At 38.0% G+C, this 14,605-nt stretch overlaps 1 protein-coding gene across 1 annotated transcript in view; it reads right to left on the reverse strand.

Annotated features, from left to right (window-relative positions):
• Nucleotides 1-2,796, reverse strand: part of HCRTR2 (hypocretin receptor 2) — a 101,623-nt gene extending 98,827 nt beyond the window's left edge. The window contains exon 1 of the mRNA XM_007107746.2: nucleotides 2,567-2,796. Coding sequence (XP_007107808.2) covers nucleotides 2,567-2,789 — 223 coding nt within the window. The 5' untranslated portion in view covers nucleotides 2,790-2,796. The remainder of the gene's footprint in view (nucleotides 1-2,566) is intronic.
• Nucleotides 2,797-14,605: the final 11,809 nt, after the last annotated feature.

A 14,605-nucleotide genomic window follows, 5' to 3' on the forward strand; every position in this document is an offset into this window, starting at 1 on the left:
ACTTCAAAGAGCAGGAAGTTGTCTGTGGGTAATGACACTGCTTATTTGTTTAAATGTCAAACTTAAACCTCATCAACTTTCAGGGAATATGTCCATAAAGAATATGGGTTTCAGTTCTGCCAGAGAGGATTTCAGTGTCATTCAGTTTTGAGGAAAACAGCTGTCAGTTTCATGAAAACAAAGAGCTTTGAGTATATCTTTTTTTTTTTTCAGATGAACAAAATTGGACATTTCAGCACTTGGGGCTGTGGACAGTGCTCTCTCACTTGACATTATGAAACATCTACTCTAGAGACGTTTCTTTCCTGAGACTAAAACACTCCTCAGGCTAGCAAACATGCACCCCTAAACTATGCAATTAGGATATGAAGACCATGCATCACAGGTCTGTGCAAGCCAGAATAAAATAACAGCAAAAAGGAGCAAATTTTATCACAGAGTTTAAGCCTAAAATACAATTAGGGAAGGAAAATAATTATGATTTGTAGCTATTCCTGAAAAACACGTCAAAATTTTACTGCAGTGCAATAACGTTCTTCCCTCAGTGGGTTTTTGTTGGAGAGAATCACAGAACCATTAACCCCTCATGGTAATTTATTAATAGTGGGCATAGATGCAAGGGAGAGAAGGAAATACATTTAATAGGCTTGCAGACACTGGGAGCAAAGAACTAATTCTCTATATGCTTTCTAAATCTAGAGTAGAATATCAGTGAAGAATTCTGGACCTGAGGTCAGAAGAAATGGAACTGAATCTGAATGATGTTCCTTAATAAGTCATTTCATTTCTCTAAGCCTTGCTTCTTCTGTCAAATGTGGGTGACTCTGAGGTTAAGTGAGAGAGTGTATGGGAAGGAGTCTGGCACAGAGTAGGTATTCATAGATGTTCAATTTTGATTATTCACTTATCATTAAGTATTAGCATAATGCAGTGAAATGTTGCTATGCCAGTAGCCATGTATCTTAATTATTGTAACTCTAAGCATGGATGACAAGGAGAAGGGAAACAAGAAAAGCATTATGATGAACAGACTTATCCTTACAACTGGTCCTAACCATGTGTATTTCCACCTTTCACCTTGTCTGCCTCCTCAAAAGATTTCCTTTATGTTTGCCTTTAAAACACAGCAACAAAATTAAAATAGCCTGAAAAAACATATAGACAGAGCCAACTAAAGTTCTCAGAGGATTCTTATCTTTCTTGTCAAATAATATTCTACCAGCTCTCTCAGAAATGCCTTTCAGTCACATACTACCAACTATTCTGCCTCCTGAATTGGCAAGGGACTTCTTTGAATGCTTCTTACCCAGACTGACACATATGGGGACAGAAGGTAAAAATCAGGCTAGCGCTGAGAGCCTGATAAGTCTCTTATCATCCTCCACTGCAGCTACAAAGTCTCTACTTTGGACTTCAACACCTCCCAGCCTATTCCACCTCACTCATCTCCTCTCCCTTTTTGTAACTGAAAATCAAGAGCATCTTCTCCTAGACTCCCCCTATCTCCTGTCATTTTCCACAGAGATTCCCTCCACACTGCCCTCTGCATTTAACCGCCTCGTACTCTCCACTCATCAAGGTGCATGCTCCTTCCATTCACAATTTATGTTCAATCGTCCCTCCCTTCCAAAGCCCCTGTTTTATTTGTTTTTTTTTTTTAAGTGGATTTCCCAGCTGCCCCAATAAACTCCATCACCGCAGCCACCATCTAGCCACGGCACCGCTTCTTCAACCCTCAGAAATTGTGCAGAGGTGGGGAGTAGGAGAGGAAATTTATGCTTGCATACCAATCTAGACAGGGACAAATAGTGAGAACCTAGCACAAAGCTTGGTCTGGTCTTTGGAAAAAAAGAAATCAGCTGCAAATATTTCCCGAGCGTGGAAACAAGCATGCTCTGGAAAGTACATGGGTACAGTGGATAAATGAATGAATGGATCGAGGGATGAATGATTGCGATCTCCTTGGTACTTTTCTCAGAGGCCCCTCCTCCTTGCTCGCTCCCGGCATGGCTCCTGTTTAATTCAGCTTCAGTGCATGAGTGCATCTCCCTGCTTTGCCTCTGGTCCCACTCCCTGCCCTTTCATTACCACCTATGGACACAGCCTCAACCCCTCGCCAAAGGGCACTGTACCCGGCTCACAAATCCTTTGTGACTTCCACAGCCCAGGAGAGATTGCTCCTAAGGGGCACAGCTTCTCATCCTGCCAGCCTGACCTCTCCCCACCCCCGAAACACTCGGCCACGTTACACAAAAGGATGACTAATTCCCCCACACTCCAGCAAATCCACCTGGAGAGCCCTGCCTCTGTCCCTTTCCCCGCGCTTGGAACCTTGGTTCTCCCAAAGGCAACGCGGCTCCTCGCGGCTCCCTGCAGAAAAAGTGATCACCATTCCAGGGCTAGGTCCTGGTTCGTAAAATCAGAAAACTTTTTTTTTTTTTTAATATAACCCCACCCCGAGAGCAGCCACCTCTTTGTGTGCATCCCTGGGGGGAGGAGGGGTCTTGGCAGGCAGGGGCGCGAGGACTTGGCAGCCCCTACCTGGGGCTGCCCGGCGGACACTCACCCAGGACGTTCCCGATGAGAGCCACCACGAACACGATGATGTAGCCGGCGATCAGGACCCACTCGTATTCTTTGGGGTGGAGGTATTCCCTCCACAGGTACCGCAGGAATTCCTCGTCGTCATAGTCGGTGGGGTTTAAAAAGGGCTCTTGAGTTGCATTCAGCTCCGGAGCAGATGACCAGTTGCGACAAGGGGGAGAGTCCTCCAATTTGGTGCCGGACATCACGGGCTCCAGTCCGGGTCGGCTCAGTGCTGCAAGCGGCTCGGCCCCTGCCCCATGGGCGCCGCGGTCTGCGGCGTGAGGAGGCGCGGACAGGCGACCAGGGGCTCAGGAGCAGAAAATGACGTGAAAAGTTACGGAGCCAATGCCTCCGAGTCTCCCGCCCGCCGGGCAACTCGTCCGCCGGCGGGGCTGTGTCTGCAGGCGATGTTGCACCGGGAGGTGAGGAGGAGGCTGAGCATCCAGGGACCGGGCACCGGAGGCTGCAGCAGGGACACCGGGAGGGAAAGCTGCTACCTCGGCTCCGGCTCAATGACTCCTCATTCCAGCGCGGAGTTCGCAGCCCACAGCCTCCTCCCGCGCCCGGGAGAGCTGGGGCTGAAGAAGGAAAAAAAAAAAAGTGAAAATGATATTAACCTGTTTCTCCGTGGGTTCCATCTCCCTCTTTTCTACTTCTTTTTTGTTCCTGCATTTCTCAAGTGCAGTTTCTGTAAACACAGACTTGTGTAGATCTGTAGACATGGCAAGCCTGGCAACATAGGATTAATATAGGATTTGCGGATGCTTTTGTCTGGGACAGGTAAATAGAAAGTAATGAGGGGCAGCCACTGTGTTCCTCAAGCAGGACGATGCAAAAGTCATTTCAGGCAAGTCATTTAACATTTGCTTGGCTTTGCCAACTTAACTTAGCTAGTACTTGCTGAATCTTTAAGGCATCTCCTCCTCTCCTCCTCCCCTCTTCCCAAACTGGATAAGGATATATATATATATATATATATATATATGGCTGGAATTTGTATTTGCAACCGCAAGTGTCATGTGAAATACAGCAGCAAATCCTTGAAGGACACTAAGGGTAAAAAATGTGATCATAGTTAATGTTGTCCAGCAGAGGCGGCACTGACATACCCCACAGCATTAAACGGATTCTCAGTAGGATGTACGCAAGCAGAGGGGCTCTCTCTGGGGAAGCCCACAACACGCTGGTCTTTCTTCTCACTGACTCACTACTGATGTCACCTGCTGTTCTCTCATGGATTGATTTTGTCTCTAAGGATAGCATTTTGGGATTTGTTAGAATGTGAGTTCATGATCCTTTCACTTTCAATAACCATGATAGGAGCATTGTATTTGATTGATTACAATCCTGGCCATGGCAAGGGCCTTGGAATCATCTAGCCTAAACTTCAGCTTAATATTCGAAGCCTTCTGATAATATTGTTAATGTGTTTGCACCTAGTTTGGATGTGACCACAATTCACTCCCTCCACCATCATGGGACTTCTCTAGAGGTTAGAAAACTCTTCTTTACATTAAAATAAGGTCTTAAACCAACATCTGTCTTTCTCAGTCTTTTAGCCCCAATTCCTAGTTTGCAACTTGATGCTACATGCAATAAATCCTCCACGTGACAATCCTTCACATAAGCATCACAATTCCCCCCCCCTTCCACGCTTCCTATGTTCACTGTTTCCCCAATTATTTCCATCATTTTTCAAATGACACTATCTTCACAACCTACCTTCACTTGGTCTTCCTTTAGACAGTTGTCAATATACTGCAGGGTATACAGCTAGGAGGAAATACAGTAATCTGGTTTGCCAGTACAAATGTAAACTACTCTTTGGATGCAACCAATGTTTGTATCTAATTATTTTTTCAAAAGTCACAAGACGCTGTTTATTCATAGAGTCTTTATTTAAGATCCCTCCCGCACCCCCAATCATAATTCTTCACATTTGTTTTGTTCTTTACAGTTTACAAAATTCTTTCATGTACCTTAATTTAAAACCCCCTGAGAGGATGGCCCAGTTTTGCAGGTGAGGAAACTGTTCCTGGAGAAATTAAGTGTTTACCAAAGGTCAAGTGAGGAATCAGTGGCAAAACCTTCAGTTCTTCTGACCCCAGCCTGATGCTTCCATCATTCCACGGTGTCATGTTTCACAAGAAACACTATTGTGGTATTTTCCCAATCCACACTATCAAATTTCTTTTTAAGAGAAGGGAAAAAATAGGCATTTTATTTTTAGACAAATATTTACTTAGTGCTCTTATTTCACTCAGAGTTACAAGTTAAACAAGGTTGCTGCTTTCATGCATTTTACTTTCTACTGAAGTTAGAAACAAGTCAACTAATAACTACTTAAGAAGAATATGAAGAAGGGGCAAGTGCTATGATGAAAGCCAAACAGGTGAAGTGAGTGGAGAATTCCAAAGGCCATATTAGAAACAGATGGTCAAAAAGACCTGGGTGAAGAGGTGGCCTGTAAGTAGGGATACCCAAATGGTAAATGCACATATTAATTTAATTTTGTTAATTTGAGGGCTTAACCAAATCATCTTAAATGCTGATGCTCTTTCCAAAGCATTAACTATTTCTCTAGACCTCCTGACATCAGTAAATTTGACAAGTAGGCCTTCTGTGTCGAAGATTCATGGTCATTGATGCAAATCTGCTAACGTTATCCTGTGGTATAATATGTTCCTCTGATTTATTAATATTTGTATTTTCTGCTTCCCTGTACTATTCTTTTCAAAATAGGGAAAGTTGGGCTTCCCTGGTGCCGCAGTGGTTGAGAGGACTCATTTTGATATGATCTCCTTCATTAGATCTTTTATACCTTTTAGGTCATTTGAAAAGAATTTTTTGTTCTGTAGATAATATTCTCTTCAATTCCAAATCTTTCTGCTGGATGTAGGGAGAAAGAGCCAGCCCAATATCATGAGACAGTAAAGAAAGTTTCAAATTTGTCGTGATGACCTCTTAAGGATGTTATAAGAATTAAATGAATTGATATTTTTAGAACAGTGTCTGCTACATAGAAAGTGATCTGAAAATGTTTGTTGAATAAAATTGTGAGCTATATGATCTCGTGATGGGAATATTATTTGCTTTACATACTAATTACTCTAAGTGTTAATGTATTTCCTTAAAAAAAGAAATGTAGCTCACAACAGTCTGAGTAATTCTGTTTAACTACCCAGCTTAATTTTTTTGTCACTTTTATTTTAGCTCCCCCACTAGCCTGAATATTAAAACTGAGAAAGAAAAGGAAAATAAATCTCTAAATCAGATTTTTTGGTTCTCTCAGTGGTTGTAGTTAGGTTGCTCAGAGATCTCAGATTGCATGGGTTGTCCCAGATTTTCCATACTTTTTGCAGCCTTATAATAGCGCTATGGGTTCATTTCAAAAATGTTTCTGAGTATCTCCTTTGTCCCCAGGAGCACATAACTAAGAGCTGGGGACATAATGATCAACAAGACATAGTCCAGCCTCAATGACAGTCAGCCTCTCACAGTCCAATGGTGAATTAGAAGTGTTATCATTACAGAATCACTCTGTGAGTTTCTAGGGTAAAGGGATGCACAGAGTGTCACGAGTACATGAAAGAACACCTAATTTAGCCTGGAGAGAACTGAATGGATGGCTCCCCCACAGGGAAAGTCACTCTTGAGCTGACCCCTTGGAGAGAAGGAGGCGATGTCTAAGTGGTTAAGGATAGGAGGTGTCCAGGCAGAGGGAACAGCACTGAGTGAAGACTTGGAAACAGGAGAAAACATGGAGTATGTGGGCAAAACCAGGTGAAAAGTCAGGCTTGTGTACCTATTCCTGGCAGTGATGTGTAGAATGAGTTGGAGAAGGGTGAGTCTGAAGGTAAGGGCTGGTAGGAGGCTAGTAGGGTAATCCTGCTGTCCAAAGGGAGGTGATAGTTTTGGGGACTGAAGGGACCTGGGTATTATTTAAAAATTTAATTGTCTGAATAGACATCATCCAGGATGCAAGCATCTTGCTTTAATACTGCCTTGAGGAAGGCTGACTACACAATAATAGTACGTTTGAAGTTGACGTCTCCGTTTCTCTGTAAATTTTGAAGATTAAACTAAAGAAAAGAACAAAGAGTTGTCCCACTGTCGAATTTCCGGTATTTGAAAAGAAGTTGTTTTCCTTCCGTCTTTTCTGTTAGAATGAAAATTTTTATTTTACCTCAAGAAATGAAAATTCATTATTTCAAGTTGGAGCACTCTCAGTAATGACTGTACTGATCTGACGGATTCGCAGAATAAATGCATTAGTTTTTCAGGACGTTATCTGATATTTGTAGGCTACAAACACCACATTTTCTTAAAATACGGCCTTGAGATAGATATTTCTGGAAAAGTCCCTGCATCACAAGGGGCCTAGAAATATATTTTTCATATAAAAAGGAGGAAAGAGACTTCTGATGACTTGTTACTACTAGGAGTAACTCTGGAGTGGGTTCTTGAGAATGAAATCACCTCTTGCCCTAAAAGGTTCCGACATTAACAAAATCATTTGTCACCAATTACTGCAGAACATTTCTGTCTCCTGTTTCTTTTTCTTCCCATCCTTCTTTTACCCCTTGCCCTCTTTTAATTAAGTTTTATTTCAGACAAGTTTCTCTGTGTTCCTTCATCCCTCCTACCCTGAGTTATCAGGTCTGACATTTTACTCTCATGTTTTTTTTGTTCAACAATATCTGAAACTTCTGCTCTATTCCTATCCCATGTCAAGTGTGAATAGACACTGTTCCTCTCTTATTAAGTTTTTGTCTCCTTAAAGCATAGATGAGTAAACAAGTAATTTAATTTAGTAAAGCAAATGTCCTTAGGAGTACACCCACAAAAATCTGAAAGGGCAAGAAGAAACATGTACTCTCTCAAAGTAGGGTCAAGACTATCCGAAGGAAATATTACCTGCGCTCAGAACTGAAAGATGAACAGTGATGACCAGATGAGGGGAGATTTTTTTTTTTTTTTCCTGTACGCGGGCCTCTCACTGTTGTGGCCTCTTCCGTTGTGGAGCACAGGCTCCAGACGCGCAGGCTCAGCGGCCATGGCTCACGGGCCCAGCCGCTCCGCGGCATATGGGATCTTTCCAGACCGAGGCACGAACCCGTGTCCCCTGTATTGGCAGGCGGACTCTCAACCACTGCGCCACCAGGGAAGCCCTGAGGGGAGATTTGAGAGAGACAGTTGGGACCAGATAGAAGCAAGTGACTTGTCTGTGAGACCACGTGAACTGCATGCTTTCATCCATGTTTACATCGGCCAAGCTCTCTGCCAAGTGCTCTGCCAAGTGCATTATGTGCACCAGCTCAATTTATGCTCAGAACTCTAGGAGGTAGGTCTTAGGAATTATTATACTAAATTTACAGATGAATAAAGTGAGATACAGAGAGGTTAAGTAACTTGCCGAAGGTCACACAGCTAGAAAGTGGCAGAGTCCTACAGCACAGTTGTCATGATCCAATTCCGGAAACATACATGTTTTTCCCGTTACTCTGTTCCATTTCCAGAGTAAAGAATCAAGAACTTTTCAGTCTGATCAGCTGTTTCCTTTATTAGTATTAATAATATGGAAAGTTTTGATTCTTAAAAAACATATTTGTAAAATTATATAAATTTCATATATTTTAAATTTTCCCATTCTGTAAGATGGGAAAAGCTCAAAGGAACTTTTTGGCCAACACAATATTTTTAAGGGTAGTGTTGAAGAGCAGAATTGCAGGGGAAACTCCTGCAATTATACTCCTCAGGGTGATGTTTCCCCCAATGTAACTCAATCTCCTTCTATATTCTCCCAGGTATAAACGTTTTTGTCTATACTATGCACATAAGGGCATAAATATTGTTTAATTCTTTGTTGTCACCCCAGAAAACAGCAGCAAGTTGTATGCAGCCACTGGCAATCACTACCTGATGATCAGGGTTGAACTGAAGGGAGGAATTCCTTTTCAAAAGCATATATTTTGTGAAAAATTGTACATATGTGTCACCTTGGTTGATGTAAAACCATGAATATGTAAGTATACCATTGCCTATTACTAAATCATTAGTCTGGAAAGGACTTAATCATTTTGTCTAATATGCTACTTGATTAATTCACTTCCTCTTTCTGTAAACTAAAATTTTTTTTTTCTTTTTACTGTAGAAAACGATTAAAATGGAAAAAAAATAATGACAAAGAGTAGAAAAAGATCATGAGTTTCAATGAAATCCTATGGTAAAGTCCAGACTGTAACTTTTGGGGTGTTTCCCCACTCTAGGCAGTACCCTTCTCTGAGAACAGTCCATTGCCTGCCAGCCACTCTGGAGATTGGCTTCCCAAGAAGGAGACTGCCAGTGCAATACCTGCCTTTCTAAAGTGTACAACTCAGTGGTTTTTTAATATATTTCTCATCTTGCACAACCATCACCATTACCTAATTCCAGAATGTTTCCCTCACCCCAAAGAGAAACCCTATGACTTCCCATTCACTTATCTTCCCAGATGCTGGCAACTGGATTTAACTATTCTGGAAATTTCCTATAAATGGAGTCATAAAATATGTGGGCTTTTGTTTCTGCCTTGTTTCACTTAGCATAATATTTTCAAGGTTCATCCATATTGTAGCATATATCAGTATTTTTAATGGCTGAATAATATTCCATTATATGGATAGATCACATTTTATTTATTCAGCAGTTGATTGTTCCCTCTTTTTGCCTGTTATATGTAATGCTGTTATGAACATCCATGTACAAGTTTTTGTGTGAACTTATGTTTTCAGTTATCTTAGGTATATACCTAGACGTGGAATTACTGTTTCACATGGTGATTCTATATTTACCTTTTTGAGGAATTGCCAGACTGTTTTCCAAAGTGGTTATACTCTTCTACATTACCGCTAGCAATGTGTAAGTTTACTAATTACTTCACATCCTTACCAATAATTGCTTTTTTCCACACTTTAGGAAAAAAAAATTATATCTGTCCTGGTGGGTATTAAGTGGTAACTCATTGTGGGTTAGATTTCTGTTCCCCTAATGACTAATGATGTTGAGCATTCTTTCATGTTCTTATTGGCCATTTGTGTATCTTCTTTGGTGAAATATCTATTTGAATTATTTGTCTATTTGAAAACTTGTATTTTTATTATTGACTTCTAAGTTTAAAAAAATATATTCTGGTTACTAGACCCTTATCAGAAGCTTGATTTGCAAATATTTGTTTCCCATTCTGTGGGTCGTATTTTCACACTCTTGGTAGTGTCCTTTGATGGAAAAAGTTTTTAATTTTGATGAAGTCCAATTTATCTATGTTTTCTTTTGTGATTTTGCTTTTGGTATAATATTTAAGAAACTGCAGACTAATCCAAGGCCCTAAAGATTTACACCTATGTTTCCTTTTGAGATTTTTATTGTTTTAGTCTTTACATTTAGGTCTTTGATCTATTTTGAGTTAGTTTTCATATATGGTATAAGAAAGGCGTCTAAATTCTTTTCTTTTTCGTTTTGGTTTTCTTTTTTTTCTGCATGTGGATATCCAGTTGTCCCAGCACCATTTGTTGAAAAAACTCTTCTTTACCCATTAAATGATTTTGGCACCCTTGTTGAAAATCAATTAGCCATAGATGTGTGGGCTCATTTTTGGCCTTTCAATTATATTCCATTGATCTGTATGTCTATCCTTATACCAATATAACAATGTTTTGATTCCTGTAGCTTCATAGTGTGTTTCAAAATTGAGAAGTGCGAGTCCACAAATTTTGTTCTTTTTCAAGATTGTTTTGGCCATTGAGAATCCCTTGCAATTCCATATGAATTTTAGGATCAACTTCTCCATGTCTGAAAAAAAGGCAGTTGAAATTTTTATAGAGATTGTGTTGGATATGAATTTGTAGGTCAATTTGTAGAATATTGTCATCTTAACAGTATTAACTTTTCCAATTTATAAACATGGGTTATCTTTTAACTTGTTTAGGTCTTCTTTAATTATTTTTAACAATATTTTATATTTTTCAGTCAATACAACTTGCATGTCCTTGGTAAAATTTATTCCTAAGCATTTTATTCCTACTAATGCTATTGTAAATGGAATTGTTTTGTTAATTCCATTTCCAGATTGTTCATTGATAGTGTATAGAAATACAACTGATTTTTGCATATTGATTTTATATCCTGCAACTTTGCAGAACTCCTTATTAACTCTAGTAGTTTTGTGTGTGTAAAATCTTTGGAGTTTTCTATATATAAGATGATGTCATTTGCCATAGATAGTTTTACTTCTTCCTTTCCAATCTGGATGTCTTTTACATCCTTTTCTTGTCTAATTAGCTAGAAATTGCTGTACAGTGTTGACTAGAATAGGTGAAAGTGGACCTCCTTGTCTTTTTCCTACTTTTAAGGAGAAAGCTTTCAGTCTTTCAGCATTACGTACGATGCTACCCATGGGTTTTCATAGATGCTCTTTGTGAAACTGAGGAATTTCCCTTTTATTCCTACCTTGTTGAGTATTTTTATCATGAAAATATGTTGGATTTGGTCAACTTTTTCTATGTCTATTGAGATGACCATGTGTGGAATTTTTCCCCTTTATGCTATTGCTATGGTGTATTACAATGGTTGATTAACCAATCTTATATTCCTGGGACTAATCACACTTGTCCATGGTATATAATCCTTTTAATATATTGCTGGATTCAGTTTGCTAATATTTTGTTGAGGATTTTTGCATCTGCATTCATGAGAAATACTGGCTTGTAGTTTTCTTTCTTGTGATATCTTTGTCTGGTTTTGAAATGAGAATACTACCAGCCTCATAGAGGGACTCTGGTTTTGATTTTACTTTTACTAGTCACTAAGATTCAACTTGAGGTAATCACTCAATAACTTAAAGCTTTGGATGCCTCAGCTCTAGATTAATAATAACTTTATGCACACAAGTTGTTGTAAGGGCTAAATGAGATTATTATGTATGCTTTGTAAACTGTCAATCACAGTATTTATATCATATTACAAGTGTTGGTGTGGGTGGGTGTTAAGAATAATAGCCGCAATCCGGGTTGGGATAGAATTAGAAACATACGTACCTTCACTAAGATTATTATACTTTATCTCTCTTGGTCTTTATTATGGCTTGTATAAAATGAGTCACAATCATCCTAGTTGTATTGAAATACCCACATTAATAATAGTAATAATATAACTATAATAATATAACAATAAAATATATTAGCACTACTATATATACATTGAGTGCATATTGCCCCAAGCACTTGACATATATTAACTTATTTCACCATCACAATGCCATGATGAAGGTGCTGTTACCTTTCTTCATATTCTAAGTGAAAATTGTACCTGAAGTTTGGATAACTTGTTCAAGGTCACACAGCTCAGAAGTTGCAGATAATCAGTAAAATCTGTGACATAGTAATACTCATGAAGTTAGTCATTTTTCACTCTTGTTCAAGAGTTGCTCTCATGTTTATGTAAATAAAATGAATCAATTTTTACTCAAATATTTTTTCAGAACTATATACATTTTCTGAAATAGCCAATGGATTTAAATGAAAGTAAAATAAGAATGACTCAATCTATTTTTTTCTATCACCTTGAAAGCTAACTTCTTTACAAATTTTTTTCTATAATGCTGGAATAAATTAACATTATGCACATTGAGAACATCTAACAACCACCCTCGCACATCTCTGCAGTGAATAACTCTGAGGCCTTGGCAATTCAGACAAGTGTTTCTGAAATAAAGGACTATACATTTATAGAAAACATTTAATACCATGGCTGAATATCTTCCTCTAAAGACAACAAGAAAGCTATCATCTTATTTTTTTAGATCTCTAGTAAAGATGTGAATTGGGGTTGATTTAAAGATCCTTGACTGGTTTTTGTCCTAACACATAAAACAGTATTTAAATAAAAGTTTTAGCAATTGCAAAGAGTCTCAGAGTTCTAAAATATTTCTGTCCTTTAACTGGGTTTGTTATTTGGTATTTCAAGTAGGGACAAGGCTTTGAAATGTAGTAGAGGCAAATCAGAAAGAAACAAACAAACAAAACCATTATAACCTGGCATGGTTTGATTTAATAGGTTTAAACATATAGCATTAAATCAATAATGTAATGTATTGCCAATAGAATATGAGTGAGTTGATAAATATGTTTTGGGATTGTATCTTGAACACTGAGGTTGACCTGAGTGGGCATCATGGCAGGTCATGCCCTTGGTGCATCTATCAAAGATAGGGTCCTTGTTAGGTTACAATTACTCTTTTGTATTTTTTATGAAGGTCAGTGCTCAGAATTAAGAAATATAAAGTTTAGTGAAGTGCCACTTTGAAGTGTTTTAACTGTATCAAACTTTCTAAATAACTTTCAATTAGAAGTTCTAAGAACCAAGTGCATTTGTCTTGTTTAAATACTGTATTCCAACCAATTTTTGAAAATAAGTATCCAAACTTTATGTAAATATAATTAAATGTAGATAGAGATTCAGGGCGGGTAAATTCCCTCCTCTCTTAGAATATACCTTAAATCTTATTGAAGTATAGTTGATTTACAATGTTGTGTTAATTTCTTCTGTACAGCAAAGTGACTCAGGTATACATATATATATTCTTTTTAATACTCTTTTCCATTATGGTTTATCACAGGATATTGAATATAGTTCACTGTGCTATACAGCAGGACCTTTCTTATCCATTCTGTATATACTAGTTTGCCTCTGCTAATCCCAAACTACCAGTCCTTCCCTCCCCCACACCCCCTTTCTCCTTGGCAACTACAAGTTTGTTCTTTTTATCTGTGAGTTTGTTTTTGTTTTGTAGATATGTTGATTCATATCATATTTTAGATTCCAATAAAATTTTTTAAAAAGAATGAAAGAAAGAATATATCTTAAATCATTTAAATTCATTTTCAACTTCCAGTTATAGAATGCATAAGCCACAGGTGTGTAATATACAGCATATATCAATAATATGGTAATAACTTGTATCACGACAAAGAGTTACTAGACTTATCATGGTGATAATTTTGTAATATATGTCAAACATCAAATCACTGTAATAAACCTGAAACTAACATAATATTGTATGTCAACTATATTTCAATAAACATAAATACATGAATAAATAAAAAGCCAAACCTCCATTTACGATAAAAACACTCAGCAACTTAAGTATAGAAGGGACCTTCCTTAACCTTATAAAGGACACATAAATAAATAATAAAGTGTTTTAATACATTTATTTGTATCATTACAATTTTTAAAAATTATTTATGTTTGTGACGTTGATATAATGTAAAGTATGAATGATGGTTGGTACACTTTATTTGAAATATGTTTAAACGGTTTATATTTAATTTCTAATTTATTTTTCATTGGCTTTGTCAAGATGTTTTGATATGTCCTCATTTGATCTTTCTTGTATTCATGCTTGATAAAAAGTGGAGAACAGAAAGCACAGCTAAAATTAATAATAATAGCAATTTCTCCACCTCAGTTTCTACCCTCAGTTGGGTCCACTTGCATTTATTGGTAAGATCCTGAAAAAGAGTAGCCTCATATGCCCTATTGCAGAGAAAAGCCCCGCTGTGTGTTATTAAAGCCTGTTGGGTGTCCACACTAGTCTAAATATTAAATGCATTGATGACCTCTTTTGAAATAGAATAACAATTATGAGCAAGCAGATTTTGGACTCTTAGCATTAATGGGATTTTTTTTTCCTACAAAATAAATTCTGTATATGGTTGAAAGAAAACAAAGCAGAACTTTGGAAGAATTACAAATATAGGAAATGACAGGGGGATAAAAAAGATTTGAAGGTCTAGGTAAGAGGGAATTTAGTTTTTTTATGAGGTCCTCTGTCTATGGTCACACTAGAGTAATCAACTAGATAATTGTCCTTAGGCTATAAGTATTCATGCAAATAATTTTTTTTTTTTTTTTTTTTTTTTTTTGCAGTACACGGGCTTCTCACTGTTGTGGCCTCTCCTGTTGTGGGGCACAGGCTCCG

The sequence above is a fragment of the Physeter macrocephalus genome, chromosome 18, assembly GCF_002837175.3.
Source record: "Physeter macrocephalus isolate SW-GA chromosome 18, ASM283717v5, whole genome shotgun sequence".
NCBI classification, from domain to species: domain Eukaryota; kingdom Metazoa; phylum Chordata; class Mammalia; order Artiodactyla; family Physeteridae; genus Physeter; species Physeter macrocephalus.